Raw genomic sequence first — 24,898 nt, 5'->3', positions numbered from 1 at the left:
CCCGGCCCACCATCTTCCTGTCACTCCTTGTTGTGAGGGTCCAAAGGAGGGGCCGGCAATGAGGGGTTTCGGGAATGAGGGGGATTGAGTCTCCGTCAACTCGGTATGTGGTCCATTTCTTTCGGGGGGGCCAGCTCCGAAACTGTTATCTCCCGAAAGGTGAAGAAGGTGTGTCTCTTGCTTGTATTCGGTGTATCATGGCACTCCTTGTTGCAGATGAGGTGGACGAATGGTGGAGATAGCCTTGGCATCTTTTCTGGTGGTTCTGATACTTGACCGCAAGAGACTTGGGGGCATAACGAGTGAGCGGTCTCACGAGGCCTGGTTGTTCACCTACAGAGACCCTTTTATTAAGAAAGACATCGAAAAAACATAATGGTTCACTGCTAATTCCTCTCTTCTGTTCCTATTTTGATCCTTGTGACTGTGACCAGCCGCTGGTAGAATCCCTATTGCCGCACCTCTGTAACAATTCAGGGGTCTATTAGAGTTTCTCAGCTTTCAGAACGGCCTAGACCGCTCTGGGCAACCCCATGGGGTTCATGGTCAGGGCCAAGCCACGACCCCAGGATCTGGTCCTCCCCTCATCCGCGCCTACCGAGCAGGGTCAGGGTCACCGGTTGCTTCACCCTTCTTTCATTCGTCGCAGAGGTAAATCTCAGATTGTCTCGACCTCACCACCATCTCTGCAAGGTGATAAATACACCCATCCGTTACGCTCCCTGTCATCTTTACCTTTACCGATTGTCCTCCCAGTTCGATCAATTAATGACATCTTTCTGATTTATTGTCAATCATCATCCAACTACGTCCGTCTTGGTGACACCCGACACTATGTCAACAATCACTGCGGAAGGCGGCAAGGTCGCCGAAACCACGACGCGACAGGAGAATACTCTTGGAGAGCTCCGCCTTCGTCATGAAGAAACCAACGATATCATCCTCATTCCGACCCCAACAGACGACCCCAATGACCCTTTGAATTGGTTCGTATCCCCAATGAATATGTCTTCACCTGAAGTTACACCTCTAACCCCATGGATCGCACACAGGTCGAAGCCGTACCGCGTCTACCTTGCCGTCCTCGTCTCGTTCGCCATCTTCTTCAGCAACTTCCTGGCGGCCGGCCCATCCGTCGCTCTCATAAGCATCACCACAGACTTCTTCGGTCCTCCAGGTCCCGACCTCAGCGGCAACATCGCCAAGGTTGCGTACTTTTTTACCAGCACTGCGCTCCTTCAGGGCATGTCGAACTTGATGTGGATGCCCCTCATCGCAAAGTTCGGTCGCCGACCGATATATGTTGTCTCGTTCGCTCTTTACACTGCCTTCTCGGCATGGGCCGGCGGTGCTACTTCATATAACAGTTCATTGGGAGCGCGTATCATGATGGGATTTGCTTCGGGCGCTGCCGAGTGTCTGGCACCATTAACAATCTCCGATCTCTTCTTTCTTCATGAGAGAGGCACCATTATGGCGTAAGTATTTGGCCCAGCTACCTGATTAGAATAATTCATCCAACAAGTGTTCCAGGATCTATACTACCGCACTGTCTGCAGGAGTTGGCTGTGGTATCATCATCGCCGGACTCATCACCAAGGACCTGCACTGGAGATACATCTACTGGGTATCCGTCGCCTTGATCGGGTCCTGCACCACCCTGATCATCTTTGCCTTTCCAGAAACGAGATATAACCGTGCGGGGGATGCAGAAGAGCCTCGAACGGTCACTCAGCACAAGAACATCATGAACCAAAGCTCCAAAGCTGAGGACATGGACCCCGAGGTCTTCCAAGCCGAAGTTGCATCAACAAGCCAGCCATCTCATAGATTTCCACCAAAGCGCACATATTGGCAAAGCCTGGCTCTTTTCAGTGGCATCCACACTCAAGAGTCTATCCTCAAGCTCTTCTTCCGTCCAGTCATCCTCCTAACTCTTCCTCCTGTTCTTTGGGCTACGCTGATGATGTCTGTCACGATTGGATTCCTCGTTGCCATTACTTCCAACTTTGCTGTCGCTTTCAATACCCTTTATGGCTTTGAGGCATGGCAGTCTGGTCTCTGCTTCATCGCTTGCCCTGTGGGAGCCGGTATTGGCGCTTTCTTTGGTGGACGGTTCAGCGACATGGTGGCTGACTGGTTAACTCGGCGCAATGATGGCATACGACACCCGGAAATGAGACTTCCTGCTGTATCAATCTCTCTCATTACTGCTCCACTTGCTCTTGTGCTGTACGGAGTGGGCATCGACAAGGGATTACACTGGATCGTGCCTACCATTGGCTTGGGTCTTTGTGAGTTGACTCATGATCAGGAAGAAAAACGCTAACAGACTCGGTAGTGAACTTCTCAATTGTACAGGCCACCAACATCAGCCTGGTCTATACTATCGATGGCTACCGCCCAGTGGCAGGAGAGCTTGCTGTGACACAGCATGCATTCAAGTGTGAGTCTCATAGGTGTTGGGTAAGAAGTTGGTGTTCAGTACTGACTCTCGTGATTCAGCTGCTTTCGGCTTTCTTCTTTCTTTCTATACAAACCCATGGATTGCAAAGTCCGGGTATTCCAATGCATTTGGTGCCATGGCAGGTATTTCGGGGAGCGTTATCTTGATGTGGATTCCCATGTACATATGGGGTGGTCGAATTCGTCATGCTACCTGGAGCTGGCCCTTTGTTAAGCGCTTGGCTCACTGGCACCAGGATCGTGAGGTTGGCGAATAATGGACTGCTCAGGTCTCTAACTCTGAGCTCAGCTACCAAGTACAAAGGGCTTCGGCATCTTGACCGGGGCGTAAGGTGACGAAACCAGGGGGAGCAGTGCGATTCAATATCATCTCGGCTGGAAGGAAATGTTATTACTATTTCTGAGTTTCGCATTGACTTGACACGACTCGAAGAGTGATCTTGGCTCAAAGCTTGCCCGGGTAAAAGCCAAAATAGTGCTCAGGCCCATCGTTATCTACTCTCGGGTGTGTATGCTCGTAGAAAGTCTTCACTCGGTCGCGGCAGAAGTTCTGTTCAGTGCATGATGTCTGGGTACGTCAATTACAGCCTGAGCTGCTGAGATTTCAAGCGATCACATGCATGCTAAAGTACGAAATTAAGCGTCCAAGGGCACCGTTGAGCCATGGTCAAGGCAACTCAATTTAACAGGACTAATCAATATGGAGACCCCCGTTAACAGCTAAATGAACACCATTAACCCAGCTTGCACGCTCCTCGCAGAGAAACCCAACAGCAAAGGCAATCTCATCCGGCTTTCCCATTCGCTTTGCCGCAGGCGTGGCATCAATTGTTGGCTGCAAAATACGCATAGCCTCCTCCCCAGCCGCCAGAAAGCCTTCTGTCTCAGTTGGCCCAGGAGACACGGCATTCACTGTGCAGCCGTACTTTGGAGGCAGTTCCTTGGCCCAGCATTTTGTGAAGGAGTCCACCATGCCCTTGGTACCTGCGTAGATAGTCTGTAACGGGGGAGGACCTCGTGAGCTTGCCGAGCAGATGTTGACGATTCGTCCGCTCCCTTTGGTCAGATGGGAGAGACTTTGCTGCGTAAGCAGAAAGGTTGCTCGCCCGTTGATGTTGACCAGCAGATCCCAGTCGTCCAAGGTCTGCTCTTCAAATGGCTTGTTGACTGCTATAGCCACATTGTTGACGACAATATCCAGCCGTCCGAACTTTTGGACGGTTGACTCTACCAGGGTTTTGGGACCGTCGACTGTGCTCATGTCGGCACAAACAGCAATAGACCTGGTTGGCAGTCTCGCGGCTGCTTCATTGGCCTTCTCTGCAAGAGTTGAGAAAGGATAATTTATGGCGACATGTGCTCCACGAGACGCAAGCTCTTTCGCAATAGCGTAGCCAATTCCGCTGTCGCTGCCTGAAACGATGGCTACTTTTCCTGACAGAGTTTGTGATGCCAGGTCTGTCGAGTTTGGTGTAGCGTATCTAGCCATGAGAGACATTGTTGAAATGGATGTCTCGTTACCACGATTGCCACCAGTCTCGATATTAACCCCCGTGCATTCTTTTAGACCGGTCATCGCCCTTCTTAGCCGTTTCTGGATGTGGGGGAGGACGCGATATGACGCCTCGCCCCGCGCTCTCGGGATGTGGGAGAGTGGTCCCGGGCTGCCCGGATGAGTGACCGCTTGCGCCCTTTGCCGCGTCTAGATAGCCATCCTTTTCCGGGGGGCACGGATTGAAGCTTAGGCTAACCAGTTTTTCGTTAGTCTTGTGGAAATTAATGCCAGTATTTAGCTACCAGAACCTTGATCGACATATAGCACTTCCAGCCAGACACATGTCATCAACAAACAACCTTTCCATTCTCGTTCATCATGGTCAACAACAAAGAAATCGCGATTGCCCGCTCGCAGCTACCCTCCTCCTTCCCTATCATTTGGCAAGACAGCATCCTTTGGGAAAAGGCCAGGATCGGCCGTGTCTTCAATCACCGGCGGCCGTCGAGGCAGCCGCTCGCAGTTGTCGAAGCAACTAGAGAGGAACATATTGTAGATGCTGTCCGCCTCGCCCGTACTCTGGGAACACGAGTGTCAGTACGGTCCGGTGGGCACAGCTGGGCAGCCTGGAGTGTGAGGGAGGGTGCGATTCTGATTGATCTGGGCAAGTATCATGATTTTCTATTGGATGACAACACTGGAGTGGCGCAAGTGTCCCCCAGCATGACAGGAAGAATGGTCAACAAATTGCTGGGACAGCGTGGACGCATGTTTCCCGGTGGTCACTGCCCAGAGGTTGCTCTAGGGGGTTTTCTACTACAAGGGGGTATGGGGTGGAATTGCAAGGTAACTACGCAAAATTGATGACCCGGATGCTGCTAACGCGTGGGACATCAAGAATTGGGGCTTCGCATGCGAAAGGCTTCTGGCTGTCGATGTGGTTACTGCCAACGGAGAAAAGAAGCACTGCGATAGAAACGACAACAGTGATCTGTATTGGGCAGCGCGAGGAGCTGGTCCAGGTAACTCAGCAGATACAATTCAGCCTTGACTAGGAGTCTGGAGTTCTGACTTTTTACCAGGATTTCCAGCTGTCGTAACCCGCTTTCATTTGCAGACAATTCCTGCCTTCACCCACATGCGATCCTCCATCTACATCTACGAGAAGCAGGATTACGAAAGAGCATTTTCATGGGTACTCGGGGTACGTCGAACGCTCATTGATTATCCTTAGCACGTCACTCACCAGCAAGCCCAGATCACATCTGATTTCGACGAGAGCACAGAAATTGTTGCAGTGGGAAACCACATACAAGGACGAGAGGGAGAGCATATCACGGTCCTCTTCGTGACATTCAAAAACAGCGAAGAGGAAGCTCAGGCCGCTCTGCAACCAGCGCAAGACTCGGCACCACCAGGACATGTGGACTCATGGTTTTGCAAGCCGACCTCGCTTGCTGAACAATACGACGACCAGCACGCCGCCAACCCAGATGGCCACAGGTATGCAGTCGACAACTGTTACGTCCAGAACGATGCAGATGTTGTCTCCGTACTCAAACAGTCTTTTACTTCGTTACCTACCAAAAAGTCTTTCTCGTTGTGGTACTCGATGGCACCAGGCTCAAGGCGAAGTGTTGAGGGTGGCACCATGGACGACATGGCTCTCTCCATGCAGACCGATCACTACTTTGCCACTTATGTTATTTGGGAAGACGAGTCGGAAGACCCCAAGTGTCAATCTTGGGTTAGCAAAATCATGGAGCAGGTCAAGAGTAAATCTGATGGAGCATATCTGGGAGATTCTGACTTCCAGAAGCGTCTGACAAGGTTCTGGGGGCAGGAACAGGGAAAACGATTGATGGATATCAGGAAGAAGTGGGATTCTTGTGGAACAATTGCTGGTTATCTAGATGAAGGAGACAAGAGCGGTGTCAATGGTCTGCAAAATGTATAGTTACTCTAACCCTGTCAAGACTACTACTCTATAGCCAGCAAGAAATCAACATCATGGGAAATATTCACACTCCAGGAAACTTTCTTTTCCAGTACAACAAGTCCCCATCAAATCGAACGTCAATTTCTATAGGTTGTTGTAGATAACTGGCAGCTCTTCATGAAGAAATCAGTTTTGAGACATTTGTGAGTGTCGTCTCCCGCTCTCCGACTTCGCTCCATTGAGTCGCTTTGTACAGGCGACGTACGCTAGTACAAGTCGGGAATCTTGCGGATGGGCTTTCGGTCTAACGATTGGATAGAAACCCCTGCCAATTGGCGGGATGAGGATGCTTCTAGGAGAAGATGATTGGCTGTCAAACCTCCATGCTTGTGTGGACTCCCGACGCGGTCTGGGGTTTTTGCGGGGTAGCCACCTTCAGTCACACTCGGCAGTCTAGACGGCAAGGGTCCGGATGCCTCAGGACCATATCAAATGGCATCTTCTTCCCTGTCGAGGCACAGGCCTCATATGTATCCTTCGAAACGTCAGTGACCATGGAAGCTTCACAGGAAAAGCAACCTTCCTCAGTGACTCCCCGCAACCACTTTCAGTGTTCCTATTGCCAGCGAACCTTTGGACGCGTCGATCATCTTACGCGTCACATTCGATCTCGTTAGTCGCCCCTCTTCCCGTGAGCCTCCAGCTGAAACCTCAAAGACTTGCAGGATAGACCCTTTCGATGCGAGGTGTGCGACAAGGCCTTTGGACGACAGTTGGTGCTAGTCACTCCCTAGAATCGAGCAACACGCTAATTCGACGCAAACAGAGATCTGCTCAAACGCCATGCAACATGTCATGACCCCAGTGAGCCTGGAAGCAAGCGTCAGAAGCGTGCCTCAGCTCTCGCACCTCGAGTCTCCCAAGCATGCAAAGCATGTGCGGCATCTAAACTCAAGTGCGACGAGGACGCCTCTTGCAAGCGCTGTGTCTCTAAAGGCGTCCCCTGTGAACGGGAAGCGCGGAGTATTGTTGTTGGAGAGAAACGTATAACACAAGCCAGATCAGAAACGACGGACGGTGATTATAAAATGTTTCTATTTTATCCGCTTCACATGCTAACTGAGAGATCAAATAGAGCAAATCCAGCCATTATCCATCCTTGAGCAGTCCAGTCACTTGCCTTTTCTTGAGCATGACTTTTCAACCTTCTTACGAGGCGTCATGACACCGACACATGGTGACCCTGGCCGTTCAATCGAGCAAATCGATTGGACTAGCATTGACCCTGCATATGATCCGCTTCAATCTCACGGTCTGTTAGATTTCAGAGCTGACAGTGACATGAGGTTTGACGATGTCGCCATGGGCCTCGGAGATTTACCGTGCAGCCCTTCATTCTATTATAATGGAATCTTGTTAGAACCCAAGTCTTCTGTCGTTGTTCCCTCGCAGCCTCAGAAACTTGACTCTGATGGTCGACCTCTTGCACTTGGCCATGCAGCCTATAAGGAATCTGCATTGGGCATGTGGGAGCCTACTCAACGGGATCATATCAACTCGAATACCAAGGCTCTCTCCGTCCTTGGGGAGAGCCCACATGATCCCATGATCTTGTCAGGTCTTGATGAGAACCCCTCTCAACAATTCAGCCCACTTCATAGCAGCCTCAGAGACCAGATGCTGCTGCTGACGCTGAATGCTTGCAAACCCGAGAGCAAGCTCGCCATAATCCGAGCATTTCCCACCCCCGAGATATTATCCAAGCTCATCCAGAGCTTCTTCACTCATCATCGGAGCCAACCTGACTCTTTCATTCATGGTCCCTCGTTTGAACCCAATGAGCAAGGGCCTGAGTTTATCTTGGCTCTCGCCAACATTGCAACCACATTCGCCGACTCCAAGGTCCTGCATTCACTAGGATTCTCTCTCCATGAGGTAGTGCGCGTATCGCTGCCCAAGATGTTTGAGCAAGCCAACTCATTGACGAGAGCTCTGGACGCTTTACAGGCTTTTGTCCTTGACATTGAGATGGGGCTATGGAGCGGTCTTAAGAGGAAGATGGAGATTGCAGAGAGCCAGCGCCAGATGCCATACACGGTATTTCTTCTTTCAATGTCTCGAGTGGTCGGTTTTTACATACTAAATGAGTTGTAGATGCTACGACGAGGTGGTAAATTTGGCAGAGCTGATCAATCCGCTTCTCCTCCGCTGCCAGAGGATGTGGGTGATGTTTTGCAAAAGAAGTGGCTAGCTTGGATTGAACAAGAGAGCTCTAACCGACTAGTATACCATACATTCATCATGGACACCCAAGTCAGTATCGGCATGTCAACCCAGCCGTTGTTATCCTTTTCCGAGTTCAAGACGCCAATGCCTGAGTCAAGAGATTTGTGGCTTGCCCCGAATGCGGAAGCGTGGAAGGCCCAGTACCTGAGAAAAGAACGTGACGAAAACAGGCTGAGCCTGCTGTTATATCTTCGAGAGTCTGCCGAGATTGACGACACGTATGACATCTCCTTCTGTCGGTTGATCATACTCTGTGGGATCTGGGGTATGATTTGGCAAGGCCTCCAGACGGAGGCCGTGCTGGGCAAGCCAAAACACTCTGATGCAGCATCCAAGCTTCGGCACCAAGAGATATTGCAGACTCTCAAATGCTTTGTCTTGAACATGCCGGAAGAGGAAACACCCTCCCATGATGCGTCATCTACACTACTATACGAGCTGGTCCAGATGCACCTGCACATGCCATTTGAGGAGGTCGAACTCTTCGCAGGCAAGGGAGACCAGAATGATGCACGCCACGCACTACCCTTACTCTCGGACTGGGCTAGCAGCGAGGAGGCGAGGAAGGCCATCTGGCATGCTGGCCAGGTCCTGCGAGCGGCAGAGCAATTCGCACCAGCCCAGCTTCGAGGATTCTATACTATTGCCCTATACCAAGCCAACCTTGCCCTCTGGGCTTACGCGGTAGTCTCTCAAGTCAATGGTCTTGACAGGGAGCAATCGTTACAGCCAACAGGCGCAGCTGTCTGTCTGAATGGGCCTGACTCGCCGACCATACAGAGGTTTATTAGTCGCGGGAAACCAGCCATGGCTTCAATCAGACCGCATTCTTCGCAAAGCGATGACGTGTGTATCTCACTGATGGACCAAGAAGCGGTTGTTGACAATGTTGTTGGGATTTTGGGGGCCAACTTTGCACACTGCGAGGCTCTTCCGCCTCTGGTCGAGAATCTTCAACAGCTGCTCGGCAATCTCGGCCGGGCCGCGACAAGCATCCGAGACTACCGCGCAGCTTGATACAAACAGCATCTAGATAGAGCACGTCGCGTATTGTGTCTCCACGTCGGGTACATACCCGGAGATGTGGGGGAGGGGCCGAGCGGACCTCCTCGAGTTTGTAGCACGAGACGTAGAGACTGAGAGATGAGACACCATATCAATTGAACCAGCCATCGAGTATCAATAATCACAGCTTCAAGTTCCGCACTGTAGATGCTTTGCTCCAAGGCTCAGCAAACATACCGACAGAAATCCGCCACGATCTACACACCGTGGACACTGATTCGTTCCCTAATGTGTATGAGCAGAATGCAACAATAACGCTCTAGTCAAGCAAGGGGCTCGTGAGGTGCAATGTCTATCGCCCGGAATCTACAAAGCAGGGTGAAAAAGTGCCAGTGTTGGTGACTCATGGCCCTTACGGCAAAGACACATTCTATGGAGAGTATGTTTCCAAAGACTTGATTGTAAGCCAAGATAATTAGGGACGTTTGCGAGCAGCAAAGCCTCCATGATGACCAAAAAAGGCAGCTCAAGATTAGGCAACAAATTTGCTGTCTATCAACCTATGATAACCTTTGTCTACGTTTCAATCCTTGTCATACCCCGGAATTGTGTCTGTCGAGTTGTCCGTCATTTCCTTGCCCCCAATTACCAGACGCTCAGCCGGTTGTAAGACATACAACATTCTTGCCCACGACGTGTCACTCCTATTCTTCCAAGCGTGGTTTGTTCCCCTCTGGACGGAAATATCGCCCCTTTTCATCGTCCGCTTTTCCCCGGAGTCCAGGATCAAGTCGACTTCGCCTTCGAGGACGGTTCCAAAATCCAGGCTGATGGTGCGATGCATCGGAGACAATGCACCTGGGGGCATGTCTACTACTCTCAAGACAGTGCCCGATGGGATGGTTATACCAGGTAGATTCTGGGTATAATGTTGGTAGGTGTCGATGTCTCGGCCATTTTCTAGTGCGACGGGAAACTGATCCGTGGCGTAGCAGAGCGCAAAGTCGACATTGTCAGGAAGAGTCTGAAAGGGGGCCTCTTCTGATATGGCATCAGAAAAGGTAGTCTTGCCATCGGATGTGTGCGTGGTGATGAACCGCTGGATTGGTCTGATATCCTTGCGCGTATTGTCTGATGAGGCCATTGTGTTTGAAGACTTTGATCCAAAAGGGGTAACTAACGTGCATGGCCAGAATGCTTCCAGCCAAGATCCAGATGCCACTGAAATACCCCCAAGATGGTACGGGAAACCGGAAATTCCGCGTGGTTTCAGGGGGCCGATGGGCTGTCGAGGCTTGCCCACACTCGGCCATCGTTCTGATCCCCCGCGGGAACAAGTCCACATTCCGAGGCGGGCGAGGCATAGTTCCGAACGCAGGACTTTCGAGTAGCGGAAGAAGTCTCGCTCGACACCTCGTCCGTGCTTCCAGGCAAGCTACAATTGTTAGGCAAGCGTCGTGGGGCTCATGAGAGACTTTCTGTCAGTCATTATTCTTTCCACCATAACAATTACTTGGGATATTGAGAGAAGTGTGGAATCCAAACTGCCCATTTGCCGTGCACTTCCCAACATAGATATGAGACAGTTGAATTAAATCTTGTAAGTTTAGTAAAGGTCCAGGAGTATTTGATTCAAGTGCAGATCTTCAACGGCATGGTCACCTAAGGAGAGGCCTAGGTCACTGGCATTTTGTGGCGTAATCATAGGCAAACCGAGGTAAAATAGCTAGAGAGTGATGTATAAAGAATTCTCCTTCTGAATGGAAAACCCATTATTTATTGAACCCAATCTTCCTATGGTTTGACCCAGTCAAACTTATCCTTTAGGTACAGGCTTGCGCGGATGTCCCCCGATCTCGCATGGCCCTCAAAAAGCTCTACTCTAGCAGCTCTGCCACAAAGGCGACCAAGCTTGCCACTCTCTTCGGCAGATGTGACCTCCTGGTAGGTGACAGTACGGAGAAACTTACCCACCCATAGCCCTCCAGTGTACCTGGCTGCATGCTTGGTAGGCAGAACATGGTTGGTTCCGATGCACTATGTGAAAGACATCAGTATGATGAGAGAGTAGCTGAAAGGTGTCGGGGTGTCTGCCCACCTTGTCACCGAACGAGACACAAGTCATAGGCCCGAGAAAAAGAGCGCCATAATGCTGCATCTTGGTGAGGGCGTCTCTGGGGTTTGCTGTGAGGATTTGAACATGCTCTGAGGCGAACTCATCGGCAACTTGATAAGCCTCATCGATGGTGTCAGTGACAATCACCTCACCAAAGTCCTGCCATGAAACACTGGCCACCGCTGCCGTCTTCAAAGTGGCCAACTGTTGGTCGCAGTACTCTATAGTACGCTTGGCTAGATCCTCCGAAGTGGTTATCAGAACAGCTGGCGTGTCCGGCCCGTGCTCAGCTTGACTGAGGAGATCTGTGGCGACGGTGTAGGGATCAGCCGTCTCGTCAGCGACAACCAGCACCTCGGTCGGCCCAGCGAAGAGGTCGATGCCGATCTCGCCAAACAACTGCCTCTTGGCTTCAGCAACAAAGGCATTCCCTGGGCCAGCGATAAAGTCCACTTTTGGGACTGTCTCAGTTCCGACGGCCATGGCTGCGATAGCCTGGATGCCGCCGAGAATGAATATCTGGTCTGCTCCTGCGAGATGCATGGCAGCGACTGTTGCCAGAGGAAGCTTGCCTGCGGCTGGGGGCGTACAGGCTACGACGTTCCTCACACCAGCTACCTTGGCGGTCAGGATAGTCATGTGTGCGGAAGCTAACAATGGATACCGCCCGCCCGGGATATATCTGTCTCAACAGTCAGTCCCAATGCACCTTGATCAGCGAGTGGGCGGTCAAGAGAACTCACGCGCCTACTGAGTCAATCGGATTGTTCTTCTGGCCTAGCACGACGCCAGTGGCCATTTCGAGTTCAAATTCCTTCAGTGAGTCCTTCTGGGCCTCGGCAAATTTCCGCACATTTGCCTGAACCGTTTTGATGTCTTGGATCACCTGCTCCGGGAGCTCGGCCATGACTTGCTCGATATCCTTCTTGGATAGCTCGAAGCTGACAGGGGACCATTTGTCGAACTGCTCGCTGTATCGACGAACAGCGCCGTCGCCCTGCTGACGAACGGTGTCGATCACTCCTTTCACTATTCCCGCTACATCAACCGGTGATCCGTTTGTTTTGGTCCTAGATGCACCAGAAGCAGCGGGTCGTTTAACGTATGTACGGGTCATGATGGCTTTGGCGTGATAAGAGGGTAACTAGCCAGATTAGGGAGTACTTGTGAATTTTCACGATGTTATTATGTAGACAAGGATACAGGGTCTTCTTCTTTTATTGTTATTGCCTATTGTCATCAACTTCAGGCAAGTCTGTATCTCGTCGTTGTGTCGCCCAGGTCTATCGGCTCTGTGTGGCCTCGTCGGCTTTGAGGGGGAGGGGATCGGAAATGTGGGCGGCCCTCCCCCATTGCACCAGCACCAAGGGGCTCATTCGTCAACCCACTTTCATCCGGCAACCTCACCAGTGAGATTCGGCAATGGCTGTAAGCAACAGTCACTCCGAGTATCATAGAGTAGGAACTACATACATCCCAACCTGTATGAGATGACCCTGCCTTGGAGTGAGAAGGCGAACATCAAGAAACCGCGTGAAGGTGTGATTTTACGTGTGTCTCGATATTAGACAGCTATTAGGCAGCTATTGAGCAAACCCTTTTGATTCAGATCATACTCCAGTAGTCTTCAATGACAGCCAAACCTAATGAATCCAGTTTCTCTCTTCTTGAAGAGGGTAGAAATGGCAGCCTGGCCCCCAGACTCTCGCTATCTACTTCAACTCTTGCATCTACACTTATTCTGCCTTCAGTCTTGACTGCATCTTCAATAGCCTTTGATCAAAGACCTCCCTCCGCCCATAACCGTATTTGTATACTCGTCAAAGGGTGAAGCCTGCATCAATAATGGCATTCTGACCAGTGACCGACTTAGACACCACAAAGACTTTGACTTGCTGTATAACATCCTCTACCGTAGCAAATCGATCCAGCTTGTTGGATTTCCGAGCAAGTTCAAGCCGCTGAGGTGGGAACGAAAGGCCCCATTCCTGGATAGGTAAGTGATTATGCGTATCACTTGCAACCGGACCGAACTGACCGTGAGTAGAATTCCAGGAGATATGGTGTTGACTCTTATAGACGGAGCTGCTAGAGTAGCGAGACACCTGCCAAGGTGAATCTGTGCCGACTTTGTGACTGCGTAAGGCTACGAGAGCGTACCAGGAGCAATCAGCCATTAGTCGTATCGGTTAAGAAGTAGGGCAAATTACCACACTGCTCCCGCTGGGTTTGACTCCCGCCAAACTCGCTGTGCTTACAAACGCCGCAGCTCCAGCGTCTCGCAAGTTGCTTTCTTCGAGATACTTCTTTGCCGCATGGAAGAGCCACAGATGACTTTTCACGTTGGCAGTGAAGCAGCGGTCCCAATCGTCCTCATCGATATTGTCTTCCAAGTCTGAGAAATTACGCATGCGAGTCCATCCGACGTTGGAGATGACGATATCTAGGCGACCTCCAAACCTAGCGGCTGCATTTGTGACGAGAGATTTGACTTGGGACTTGTCGCACATGTCCGCTTGTATGGATTGAATCGATACTCGACCTTTAGTGTGCGTTGCATTGAATTCGTCTTGTATGCTTTTCACAAGGTGTTCTGCACGCGATGCGTTGCTGTTGAAGTTGATAACCACATTCATGCCGAGATCAACGGCTAACATGCGGGCAATGGCGGCGCCGAGCCCACTGCTGGCAGCTGTGACGAGTGCAACTTTCGCTTGAGACATTATAGTGCTTTGAAGACTGCCATGGGAGTTCTGTACAGTGGAAAGAGATTGATCTAGTTATAGACTGTGATTTGCCCTGCGGCTGATTTTATAGTCCAGTTGCCTCTGACTAAAATTCCCTCCACTCCCGTTCCGAGTATTTACCAAGTTCCCAACAAGTCTCCTCACAGGTGGGCCCGAAGAGTGGAAATCGCTCCCCACGTCGTACGCTTGACGGGAGCGTCTGCCGCCCTAGGGGCTATTGCATAGTGTCTAGTCTAAGATTGCCCAGTTGAAATTCACATGTCCTACCGTCTAACTACTAAAAGCGGCCACAAAAGCAACCAGGGTTAGATGGGGTTGACCCTCCCTTCCTTGTCCGCTCGGTGTAAGTTGGTTCCACTGCCGTTCTGCGAGTCAACTTCGGGTTCGCTCATTGGCCAGGTATTTTCCGACGAAGCGTCCTTCTGTGTCAGCTAAAGTGAAGAAATCTGGCGCCGTTTATGCCAACTGGAATCTCTCTGAGTTAGCAAGGCTGAAGGACGGACATGAATTGCCCTTGTTCAAAGGCTTGAAACGTTATCTGGCTTAACTCTTCTGTCTATCCATATCTCGTCATATCAGGCGGTCTCCTGCCGCCTTTCTGAGACAAACGGTTCGACAAAGTTCATCTACTCAGACAGCACCTACCAGCCAAGCACAACATGGTGCCTTATCTTCTGCCTTACTGGTGCAAGCCTAAGTATGTGCTTCAGCCAGCCCATCGTTGGAGAGGAGCTATTTTTGATCCTAGCGAGTAAGATGAGTTAACTACCATGCAGGACCGTCTAATGAATCACACATCTAGGTAAATGTAGAACTAAAGTTGTTATATAGGTAAGCATGATATAATTTAAACTCTATTAGTATTCGCCTTGCTCTTTAGTTTACAAAAAGTCAGAACATCTTTATAGAAATTTATCTAAATGTGTCCCTTGACGTGGTTTTTTAGCCTTCTGCCAGCTGCGGACACGATGTTCCCAGTTCGGAACTGTCACGTTTCTCTCCCTCCCCGACACCCACCTTAATCACTAACTCGACCTCTTCATCCATATCAGCCCCTCTGTCTCTGCCTTTTGAACTAAACATAGATTTTCCAGTAATTAGAGGCTCAGCTAGAGTATGGATTGTCGGTCCGGATTCGATACCGCATACCTGTCCGCCCGGAATTGCGGCACGGCTGTTATGGGGCCCAATATCAACACGGGACTAAAAGGCATTAGTGTCCTGCACCTTCAGTTCTAACGAGGCAGATTCCGGATATCTCGGCCCCGGACTTTTCAACACGACAACTCCGGGCTTCATTCGCGGCTCTGGAACCAGTAGGGATAATTGCCGCCCGTATGTGACGGAATGAGATGCGGTAAAGGTAACCGAATCTAGTGAAGCTTCGAGGCTGCTGATGTGCTTGATCCTTGGACCTCCATCGCCAGCCCAGTTGGCCATCCAAAGCTCAGCCGCACCGTTTAGTTATATTAATTGCAACAGAGCCCATGCTCAACCGCGATCCTCGATCCCCATTTCATCCCCCCTCCCGCGATTCGAGTTCGCCAACATGGTACAAGCATATCGCCTTTTGCTCCTCGGCTTTGGTGTGCTAGCCACGGCTGCAGATGTGAGCCTAAAGAGTACGGGTTGTGCCGACGCAGCAGGATTCGAGAGTTGCCAAACTTCTGCGAACAAGAAGACAACAAGCTGCATCAATCAGGCTCATCGAGACGACAGCCAAAAGGAGATCCTCGCGTGTGGCTGTCAAGACTACGTCAACAACTACAACTGCTACGCCGCTTTCTGTTGGAATAAAGTCTGGGAATGCGACTATCAGGAGTACATCGTCTCTTACCTCCAGAACTGCCCAATTGCGAAACTCCCCGTCCCATACTTTCCTGCTCCGAAGCAGGCCCCCAGCTCATGTTCGTGCAATCTTGGCAAGGTTTATCTCGCCATTCACGACGCCATTCAACAAACCGAAACGTGTTCGGACGATTCCGATTCTGCCGATGCAGGAAGCAACCTGCAGCGAATGCAAGGCTGCTCCTGTTGTGAAATCAGCGGAGCTCTTTCAAGGCAAGCACGAATTCACTCCGAGTTTCAAACACTACTAACACTCGCTAGTATTGTCGAGATCTGTCCTGACACGGATCCCAAGTTCGCCGGACTCGCCGAGATTTCCCAGCTCGAGACACAATTGAACGTCCAATTCGATACGTGCGGAAAGTACATGGATACCTATGATTGTCGTTCCGATCTCTCTTTCTCGCTGGATGGCGTTAGCACCTTTTACAAGCCCGATGATTCGCTCAAGACCGGTACAGCTACCTTGAGTAACGGTCCAGGCACAGTCACAGCTCCAGCAAGCGGTCATATATTCACATACACCAATGGAGGTGATGGTGTTGTCTATACCATCACAGCCGCTGCTGATAAGGCCGGTTCTGGAAGCAAGGGGGATTCCAGTGGGAGCAAGTCTACGTCAATCCCCACTGAAAGCTCTTCGGAGAGTAAGGGCAAGGCTACGGAGTCCAGCTCCAAGAATGCAGGAGCGATGTTGGAGACTGGAAATTGCTTGGTGCTGGGGGCAATCCTTGTGTCGATTCTTGCTGTCTGGTGACCTCATGATGGTGTAGAAAGCTGGTCAGCTCGACCAAGTTGTATTTGATCATCCCCGTACACTTGAAGTTAGAAAAGGTGGCCCTACCACTGCCGGAAGCCTATCGAGGCCCATACACTATATCTACCCTTTCTACCCCCATCTCATATCCCTAAATCTCGCTAGCCAGCTCACGTTTTCATGGTGCTGATAACCTGAAGGGGATGTCCCTAGTTGTACAACGAATTTTATGACTCTATCATCTCTTCTTTTTGTAATAACCAGCCTTCGCTTACATGCCCGACATTGGTCACTTGAAAAGGCCCCTGGGCAATGCGGTCGACAACTTTCACCCGGAGTCCTGAAAGGCCATTAATATGAACCCTGGTAAACTCCTGTCCTTTGCTGCGACATGGCTCAATTTGGTTGTTGGTGTTTCAAGGGCAAACGAGTTAATGGCCTACGGAACCACTTTTCGTTTTCTTCTTTTTGTATTTGCCTTACCAAAATGCTGTTTTGTCTCGCTTTTCTGAGTAGGCCACGATATCTTGTGTATAACGATCGCATTCTCACCACCTGGGCTAAAAAGTGGCAGCCGATCTATCTTCAACAAGGCTCCAGGTCGTGATGAAGAGCGTCAAATGAGGCGGTCCACGATCCGATCAAGAGTCCCGTAGCCAACTTGCACTCCGGCTACAGGTATTGATGCATAAAGCATGTTCATAGTATATCATGGTGTGCTTGCGCTTGAGCTGGGGTGTTAATATGTAGTGCATGGAACGCGTGGTGACCCAGAAGCTTGAACGCAGCTCTCTCTCGGGAACCGTCAGGTACTCGTATGATGAATGAGTATGGATGCTAAGCTGGTATGATGCCTGGACAGCTAGGGCATGTGCTGTCGAGCTTTCAGTTCAGTGCTAGCTATTTTACTGGAAAATACTTAGAAGCCGGAGTGTTTGATCTGGTGGCTCGTGGCCAGCTTCTGCAAGATGGAGCAGATGGTTAACACCATGCGTAGCTCGAGGCTAGGCGCGAACAACGTCCTTGAGACCAACAGACTCGAGTTTGGCGGCAAACTGGCTCCACAGCAGTAGCATCTTGTGTGGCCTGGGCAATGACTATGCTTAGCAAAGCTTGAGTAGCATGATAAGATACCCGCTTGGTGGCCGTCTTCATCCCCTGTGTCTTAACAAATGCTCTCTAGAATAATTGGTTGGTTGATAAAGGGAAAGACAGCACCAACTTTATCAAAGAAGCGCGATATCCATATCATTCCCTCCTCTCTCCCAGCTGGAATCTATATACCAATATTCCCAGCGCCTGCAGGCCCGGTGCTGGGTTAAACAGATCGTCAAGGCCCCTAATGAAGGTGGCTTCTACTATGACCGAGATTCGCGATGCTTGTTACGAGAAACAAAAGCAGGGCCTGGTTACAGTTTGAACACAGGGTTGATTCAATTGCTATGTGAAACTGCGGCGGTGACAAAACAGCAAAATGCCTCACCAAAATAGCTGATGGTGCTATGTGATAATGGGTGATCAAAGACTCCACGCTGCTAGCACATCGATTGGAGGCTCAGACTTGCCTGAAGCCCCGGCAATGGCAATTTCATCTCGTGTTTCTACGTCTTAGTTGATCCCCTACCTTGATGGACAGGCTTCAGCATCAGACAAATCCATGTGTCGGCCTGCGCTCTGCTTGACGATTGAGGCGCTTGTCCCGGACGTTGAGCGAATACGTGCAGTCCAGATAGAGCCTCAAACAGCATTCACACACCAGATTGACCCCATTGCGCTAGGTATTTCTATCAGTCGGTCAAGTTCAATGGCTTGTAGACCGATAGCCTCGCCCGCTTTACGAGAGAGCCACTGGACGAGTCCATTGCTGATGATAATGAGGCATATTGTGGATGTTGAGGCGCAAAGTTGCGGAAATTAATCTCTGAGGCGCCGCCTCCAAAACGAACTAAACAAGCCATCAGCGTCAGCGGCCGACCCCAGCCACCCACCCCCACGATCCTCCAGTAGAGGAGCGTCTCCGCTGACGACGGGCTAACAACTGGACATGGCGTCGTCCTGTAATTCCCCATATTCTCAAGGCATTTGCCCTAATAAGTCATCAGGCATGGGTCCCAGATAGAGTCGTGGTAGTGTGCCATCGAGATTCTTCCAACGTGTGGGCATCGGTACCTCATCGACTCAGCAAATACCCTGGTCAAGCCCCGATCGTGACGTCTTGTTTCCCGAGCCAGCCACTGTAGCCACTGCCGCTTAGCGAGCTGCCATGCAGATGCGCCTAAATTAAGTAACTAGAGGCCAGCCCAGCGAGGGATAGGAGACCCACTAACGTTACCTTTCACTGACTGGCTTTGGTCAAAAGGCAGGGGACGGGGGCGTCAGAGCAACTCAACAGAAAGAACAGTCAAGTGCAAAAGAAACTCAGCACGGGGAGCCGGGCCGGTCTCCAGGCCTCCTGTTATCTACGGAGTACCAACAGGTGTTATTGAGGGTTTCACGCCTCAGAGAAAGCATCAGCTGCAACATCAGAGAGCACAGTGTAGAGATTGTGAACCAGAAGTTTTGGAACGTTTCAATTGCGGGCCAAAGTCAACTTTTATTGATATACTACGGAGTACAGAATAATGGAATCCAACCGGGGAGTTATCAAAAGAATGGACTCCAGTACCCAGCACTATCGCAAAAAGGGTTGTAGCTCGCATCACAAGCAATTATGCCAAGACCGACACTTATCCAACAGACAAGACCTGACCTCCAACAAATTTCCCTCCGTTCGTTTAGGCCTTGCCGACGGGCTCGGGGGCGGCAGTGCACTTGTAGCAGTCCTCGTCGTACCACAAGCTGGTGGCCTCTGCGCTGAACTCGACACCAGCATCCGCCACCGCGACGTCGTACTTGTAGCACTTCTTGTCGCTCGGGCTGTAGCGGACAGATTCACAGCTAGCATCGCTGTGGCAGTAGGCGAGACACTCATCCTTAACCCCAGAGGAGATGACCTTGGAATCATAAGGCTCCGGATCGGACTCGTCGACCGAGCCGCGCTGGCCGCAGACGGTGTGGTCAACGTTCTCAAACTTGCAGGCTCGGTCAAAGTAGTGGAAGCTGGACTTTCCGTAGAGCTTCATCTTGGTGACCTCGGAAAAGTAGAAGTAGCAGGTCTTGTACTGAGTGTCGAAGCTGACGGCCTTGCATCCGCCCGTGCAGGCCTCGAGGCACTTGCCCATGGTACCCTCGGTCTGCGACTTCTTGTACCACGGGGTATTCGTGGCGGCGACGTAGCCATTGCCACCACAGATGCTCTCGGGGGTCGTCTCAAAGGTGCAAGCGCGGTCGAAGTAGTTGAAGGTAGACTTTCCGTACAGCTTCATCTTGCTGACCTCGGAGAAGTAGAAGTAGCAGGTCTTGTACTGAGTGTCGAAGCTGACGGCCTTGCATCCGCCCGTGCAGGCATCAATACACTTCTCGACGGTGCCCTCGGCCTGGGACTTCTTGTACCACGGGGTGTCGGTAGCGGCCACATAGCCGTTGCCGCCGCAGACAACGGTAGAGGGGATCTCGTTGAGCTGGCAGGACTCAGCGGCGCAGGGGAGGGCGTTGGAGACGGTAGCCAGAGCGGCGGCGAGGGGGATGAAGGAACGCATCGTGATGAGCTGGGCTTAGAGGATAGATTGTATTGAAGCTCGTGTCTTGCCGGAGGAAGATGTTGCTGTGTGAGTGGTCATGTCTGATGAAACGCGACATTTACCTTGATTTATATGCTCTTCCTCCATCGCTCCATGATGTTGGCTTCGAAGCATCCAGACTCTTCATGCTTGGCGAATAGAGGCATGACCGAACAACATCAACTGTCCAAGCCAGGTGAGGCGCAAACTATTGATATATTAATTCAATAGTTTCAATCAAAACCCCGACACGTCAGCGCATGTTTCCGCAGTCTGGTTCCGCAGTCAACCTCGTTGTGTGTACCGTTAAAGCCGCCGGAACAGCCGGAGGGAATCGATTGAGTTTGATGACCCCTTGGCTGGCCTTGGCATCCTGATAAGAAACCACGCGCCAGGGATGAAAACACAAAGGTGAGTGGATCGCTTAGCGAAGTCAGACCTCTTGCAGCATCCATCCATCGCCCCGTGGGCCCTGTGATTGGGAACTGCGCCTTCAGCCAGCCTTGACAGATCACTTTTCAGTGAGCTTGGCAGGCAATAAGCGTATTCAGCCGCAGGGGCTAAAGCGATGCCCCCCGGCCGACCACCGACGTCCCGGCCGATACCCCGTTTGATTCATCGCGGTGGCCCAACAAGCGTTGAGAGCATGGAAGCGAAGAGAGCTAATTATGCACGCCCTGTGAGCTAGTGCCGTCAAGACATGGCCCGAAGAGTCGCCTGATGTTAAGCAGACGACAAAGCGCCCTTGTAAGAATGAGCCCAGGAAGGAGCTGAAAGATTGCCTTCATCATGGCTCTCGCTCAGATCCGCAGAATCGGAAATCAAGACCCGAAGAGTGACCCGGCTCGACTAGCCTGCTAGTAAAAGGGGTGCTGACCCTGATAGGTAGCCAGTGCGAGATGTCTGCCTTGTCTCACCAGGGGGTGCCTGAATGAGGTTAGCCGATGCAGATCTTCAAATATTTTCACAATGACTGACCGACCAACCGACTCGCTGCCAACAATACCAAGACACTATTTCTAGGTAGAGCAAACAGCTCAATGTTTGGGAGTCTGGACCATGGTAGAGGAGCAGCCAAGAGGTGGACGATGTCATGGCACCACTGAAGCTGACCCGAGTGATATACCAGCCAGCCACGGATCAATAATTAAGCTTATTCCGTATGGCGGTAAGATGTCATTGTTCCCTATGGGAGTGACATTCGCCTTAGGGGGCTAGAAGCACTATTAGTCTGTGGGTGTTGCTGGCTGAAAGGAGCGGCTGGGGTGTCGCCGTGCTGTAACCCCTGAACTCCAAGACAACCTGTTATCCAGTTGCATTATCTCCCGTACCCTTCAAAGATTCTGAAGTTCTTAATGCTCTGTTCGATTTTTCCGTTTTGGCAAACCGCTTGATTATATGTCATGCCTTTAATTAGATGTTGAGAGAAGCTGTTCATCATGCCTGAAAGTCATCCACATGCATGTGTGTGCTTCAAGACCAGGGGCTGATCCGTCGGCCGACCACCGATTTTCAGAGGGTAACCACGATGGCAGAGTGGAGACTGTGTTGGTTTGTCTTCATGCAGCGCTGTGCCAGCCAAACGCTTCCCTTCTCCATCACTTGACTGCCAGCGCCACCATGGCGCGAGTCTGCCTCACCCTTCTGCTACCAACACGTATTTGAGGATACAGGTGTTGCTTTCCGCCGGAGCCTAAGCTTACCTTGCAGTCTCCTGACGACGACTATTGAAAAAATTTGCGACCGCTTTGACTTGGCATGGCTCACAGTTGACGGGCTTTGTGGTGATGGTTGGTCGAGGTGTGAAAGGGTCGATGCTCGGGAGGGAATGGGTCAAGTTGAATGTGATGGAAGACTCTTTCTTGCACGCCTCGGACAGGTCCCCAGCGAGGGGTGCTCCATAGCCAGAGCAGTGAGGGCATCCGTAGATGTTGCGGATGTCGGGCATACGAACATGCATCAGTTCCTGGTTGGTAACGCCCTCTTTGGTGGATGGGTTAGTAACATTGCACCGCCCAAGGACGAGACAGCCCGTACCTCTCTAATTCTAGTCTCGAGCACTTCGGTTACTTCTGCTTCAATCTCATCCCAGCACCCAAGGCGGCTAAGAGTGCGTGCCAGATTGGGGTATTCTAACTTGGACTCTCCCAGCCACCATGTCGCGGAGTGTGAGCCTACGAGTGTGAGAGATCTTGTAGTACTAGACTGGAATGAGTAAGTAGATTGTGTCGATCAGCTACAGCAGGTATGCTCAATCCTACTCATTCGTATCTCCTTGACTGCACGAAGGCTCCCGCACTAGTCTTTATCACTAGGTCACTATCTAAGTCGCTCACTAGCTGGGTGGCAACGTGATAGTCCTATATCTCAATTTGGCTGAGACCCCTGCAAAATACCCCATGGGAGCTTTCGCGCAGTCAAGGAGATTCACATTGCTGACGGTGATGATGTTGTATGCCAGTTGGAGAGAGTAACAGTAACAGGAGGACCATTCATTCCGGCAGTGCCCCGCACCACCGACGGCACTGCAACAATCATCTCAGCATCCTTAAGTGCTTGAATATTCTGCAATCTTCAGTCATCAATCAATGAATTCGTCATCATGTTTATCTTTTTCCAAGGGACAGAACGGGACTCGCCCAACTTCAGGGTAGGCTGCTTGTATAGGCTGGTGGTCTTTGATTGGTGGGACTCGTGACACCAAAACGATGATAAGATAAACCGAACGGATAAGATAAGCGGATCAGAACTTCGGAAGAACCCTATGCCGATCAACCTTATCACCCCGCCGACCGGTCATCACAATGCGCGACGCGCAACCAAGCGCGGAACTCCGACGTTGACGAACTCTCAGTATTAGGCACAAGGAGGAGAAAATGTCACTTCAGCTTGATGAATTCATCGAGAACTGGCTCAATCAAATCGTTCCTTCCTTGTCGCGCCCCTCACCGGACGTTGCGCCCTCGCGTGACGAGCAAGGGAGATCAACAAAGAGACGCAAGATCAGCCATCTCATCTCGCCGTCGCATTCTTCCAACGGCTCAAAGGCCCGGATACAAATTTCAATGGATCCAAACAATCCAGGCACGCCAGAGAACTCATCGAAGCGAAAGGAGCTTCACCCCGATCACCAACGAGACGATGAACCTTTCGATGCCAACGAGACGCCACGGCCAACAAAGGCGGCCTCCAGCAGCGCCATCTTCAAGAACACGCCCAGTTTGTCTTCACAAAGTAATGCCAGCCAAACTTCGGGACGGAGCTCGCCAACGAGGGCCTTTCCAGTTCAAGGATACAACAATAACCACCGTCTTGATTCTGTGACGATGGACCCAGATAATCGAGATATGCCTTCTGACTTGGCAAATCTCTTGGATGACATGTACGATTTCTCAACAGCGAGGTGCATCATCCCTGATATCCTCAAGGTGGGTACTCTGATCTCGTTGTTTTTGGTATATCCTCACACCAGCTAGAGCGAGATCGGGAAGCAATCTGCAGGTGATCGGTCGCTCCGACGGCTTCGCAATGATGCCTTCTATAGCTCGGCCACAGATGGCTCACCACCTATGGACATGACATCAGCCTCAAGACTCATGCTCACAGCCAGGAAGCTTGTTAAACGAGCTGGTCAATGTCATCACTTGCAATACGACGAGGCAGGGTGGAACAACTTGGTGCATACCCCCTTGCTGGACGCCCTGTTCAACGATGGAGACCCGAACGAGACTCAGCTGGTCGACTTTTCTCCATGGTGTGTATCCCAGCATACTAGACTTGGCCTCTCGCAATCACTAACGCAAACAGCATGACGGCATCAGTCAGCTCACGCTTCCACTACTTTCCCATCCCGGCTACCAAGGTGGACTACGTTCTCTATCTGGACGCAGACGCGGAAGACACCTGTACAAGTGATGCGATTGCCAAGCTCGAAGAAACGGCAGGGTCAGTCAACCACACGGCCTTCACGCCCCTGGCGTCGCACCCCATCTCCCTCAGCATTGAGACTAAGAGACATGGCGGGGACGGGAGAAGGGCCGACGTCCAAATGGCAGCCTGGCAGGCCGCACAATGGTCGTTCCTTGAGGCGCATGGCGGAGGGGCGGTCAAAAACCTGGCGTTTCTGCCAGGAGTCATTGTACAGGGGCATGAGTGGAAGTTTGTCGCGACGACGCGCAAGGATAACAAGACGGTAAGTACAGTTCCATTGACAAGAGCGTCTATTAACTGATTTCCATAGACACTGTGGTCGAGCCACCAGTTTGGAACCACGATGACTTTGGTTGGCGTCTTCCAGATTATGGCTGGGATGCGGAGGCTTCGGAGGTGGTCAGTTGAGGTCTTTTGGCCCTGGTACAAGAAACATGTTCTTCACTTGCGTGAAGTAACACAAGTTGAGTCTAGTAGCCGTTGATGAGCAAACTTCCAGTCCTGGAACGGCGGAGTACTTTACGTTTTCAACCTGACCACAGTCATGGATACGACAGAAGGGAGCATCCAAGAAGGCAGAAACGTCGCAAGACATGGCTGCCTCGCAAAGTTCATAATTATGACTTCGCAGGCACAAATACGCGTCAAGT

The 24,898-nt window shown here is 51.2% G+C and overlaps 10 protein-coding genes across 10 annotated transcripts; 5 read left to right on the top strand and 5 right to left on the bottom strand.

Annotated features, from left to right (window-relative positions):
- Window positions 1–834: 834 nt before the first annotated feature.
- NCS57_01472500 (MFS domain-containing protein) lies at window positions 835–2,723 on the top strand (the record flags this gene model as incomplete). The annotated part of the gene is made up of 5 exons (XM_053064318.1): window positions 835–986; window positions 1,053–1,478; window positions 1,534–2,294; window positions 2,342–2,446; window positions 2,506–2,723. The coding sequence occupies 5 exons, from the start codon at window positions 835–837 to the stop codon at window positions 2,721–2,723; spliced, it is 1,662 nt and encodes a 553-aa protein (XP_052906202.1).
- A 434-nt stretch (window positions 2,724–3,157) lies between these two features.
- On the bottom strand, window positions 3,158–3,964 carry NCS57_01472400 (uncharacterized protein; the record flags this gene model as incomplete). The annotated part of the gene is made up of 1 exon (XM_053064317.1): window positions 3,158–3,964. One exon carries the CDS (start codon window positions 3,962–3,964, stop codon window positions 3,158–3,160), a length of 807 nt encoding a protein of 268 aa, XP_052906201.1.
- Window positions 3,965–4,339: 375 nt separating this feature from the next.
- Window positions 4,340–5,918, top strand: NCS57_01472300 (FAD-binding PCMH-type domain-containing protein; the record flags this gene model as incomplete). Its single annotated transcript, XM_053064316.1, has 4 exons — window positions 4,340–4,807; window positions 4,860–4,983; window positions 5,044–5,165; window positions 5,220–5,918. The coding sequence occupies 4 exons, from the start codon at window positions 4,340–4,342 to the stop codon at window positions 5,916–5,918; spliced, it is 1,413 nt and encodes a 470-aa protein (XP_052906200.1).
- A 1,203-nt stretch (window positions 5,919–7,121) lies between these two features.
- On the top strand, window positions 7,122–9,203 carry NCS57_01472200 (uncharacterized protein; the record flags this gene model as incomplete). The annotated part of the gene is made up of 2 exons (XM_053064315.1): window positions 7,122–7,997; window positions 8,055–9,203. 2 exons carry the CDS (start codon window positions 7,122–7,124, stop codon window positions 9,201–9,203), a joined length of 2,025 nt encoding a protein of 674 aa, XP_052906199.1.
- A 571-nt stretch (window positions 9,204–9,774) lies between these two features.
- Window positions 9,775–10,335, bottom strand: NCS57_01472100 (Cupin-2 domain-containing protein; the record flags this gene model as incomplete). The annotated part of the gene is made up of 1 exon (XM_053064314.1): window positions 9,775–10,335. One exon carries the CDS (start codon window positions 10,333–10,335, stop codon window positions 9,775–9,777), a length of 561 nt encoding a protein of 186 aa, XP_052906198.1.
- Window positions 10,336–10,985: 650 nt separating this feature from the next.
- On the bottom strand, window positions 10,986–12,424 carry NCS57_01472000 (Histidinol dehydrogenase; the record flags this gene model as incomplete). Its single annotated transcript, XM_053064313.1, has 3 exons — window positions 10,986–11,228; window positions 11,290–11,989; window positions 12,051–12,424. The coding sequence occupies 3 exons, from the start codon at window positions 12,422–12,424 to the stop codon at window positions 10,986–10,988; spliced, it is 1,317 nt and encodes a 438-aa protein (XP_052906197.1).
- A 703-nt stretch (window positions 12,425–13,127) lies between these two features.
- NCS57_01471900 (uncharacterized protein) lies at window positions 13,128–14,030 on the bottom strand (the record flags this gene model as incomplete). Its single annotated transcript, XM_053064312.1, has 3 exons — window positions 13,128–13,295; window positions 13,346–13,453; window positions 13,566–14,030. 3 exons carry the CDS (start codon window positions 14,028–14,030, stop codon window positions 13,128–13,130), a joined length of 741 nt encoding a protein of 246 aa, XP_052906196.1.
- A 1,573-nt stretch (window positions 14,031–15,603) lies between these two features.
- NCS57_01471800 (uncharacterized protein) lies at window positions 15,604–16,659 on the top strand (the record flags this gene model as incomplete). Its single annotated transcript, XM_053064311.1, has 1 exon — window positions 15,604–16,659. One exon carries the CDS (start codon window positions 15,604–15,606, stop codon window positions 16,657–16,659), a length of 1,056 nt encoding a protein of 351 aa, XP_052906195.1.
- Window positions 16,660–19,433: 2,774 nt separating this feature from the next.
- On the bottom strand, window positions 19,434–20,297 carry NCS57_01471700 (uncharacterized protein; the record flags this gene model as incomplete). The annotated part of the gene is made up of 1 exon (XM_053064310.1): window positions 19,434–20,297. One exon carries the CDS (start codon window positions 20,295–20,297, stop codon window positions 19,434–19,436), a length of 864 nt encoding a protein of 287 aa, XP_052906194.1.
- Window positions 20,298–23,194: 2,897 nt separating this feature from the next.
- Window positions 23,195–24,732, top strand: NCS57_01471600 (uncharacterized protein; the record flags this gene model as incomplete). Its single annotated transcript, XM_053064309.1, has 4 exons — window positions 23,195–23,746; window positions 23,795–24,072; window positions 24,126–24,510; window positions 24,559–24,732. 4 exons carry the CDS (start codon window positions 23,195–23,197, stop codon window positions 24,730–24,732), a joined length of 1,389 nt encoding a protein of 462 aa, XP_052906193.1.
- Between the last annotated feature and the right edge of the window lie 166 nt (window positions 24,733–24,898).

Source organism: Fusarium keratoplasticum, chromosome 14 (genome assembly GCF_025433545.1).
Source record: "Fusarium keratoplasticum isolate Fu6.1 chromosome 14, whole genome shotgun sequence".
NCBI lineage: Eukaryota > Fungi > Ascomycota > Sordariomycetes > Hypocreales > Nectriaceae > Fusarium > Fusarium keratoplasticum.
Note: the sequence above shows the minus strand (reverse complement) of the source record. Positions and strands in the feature narration are given on the sequence as shown.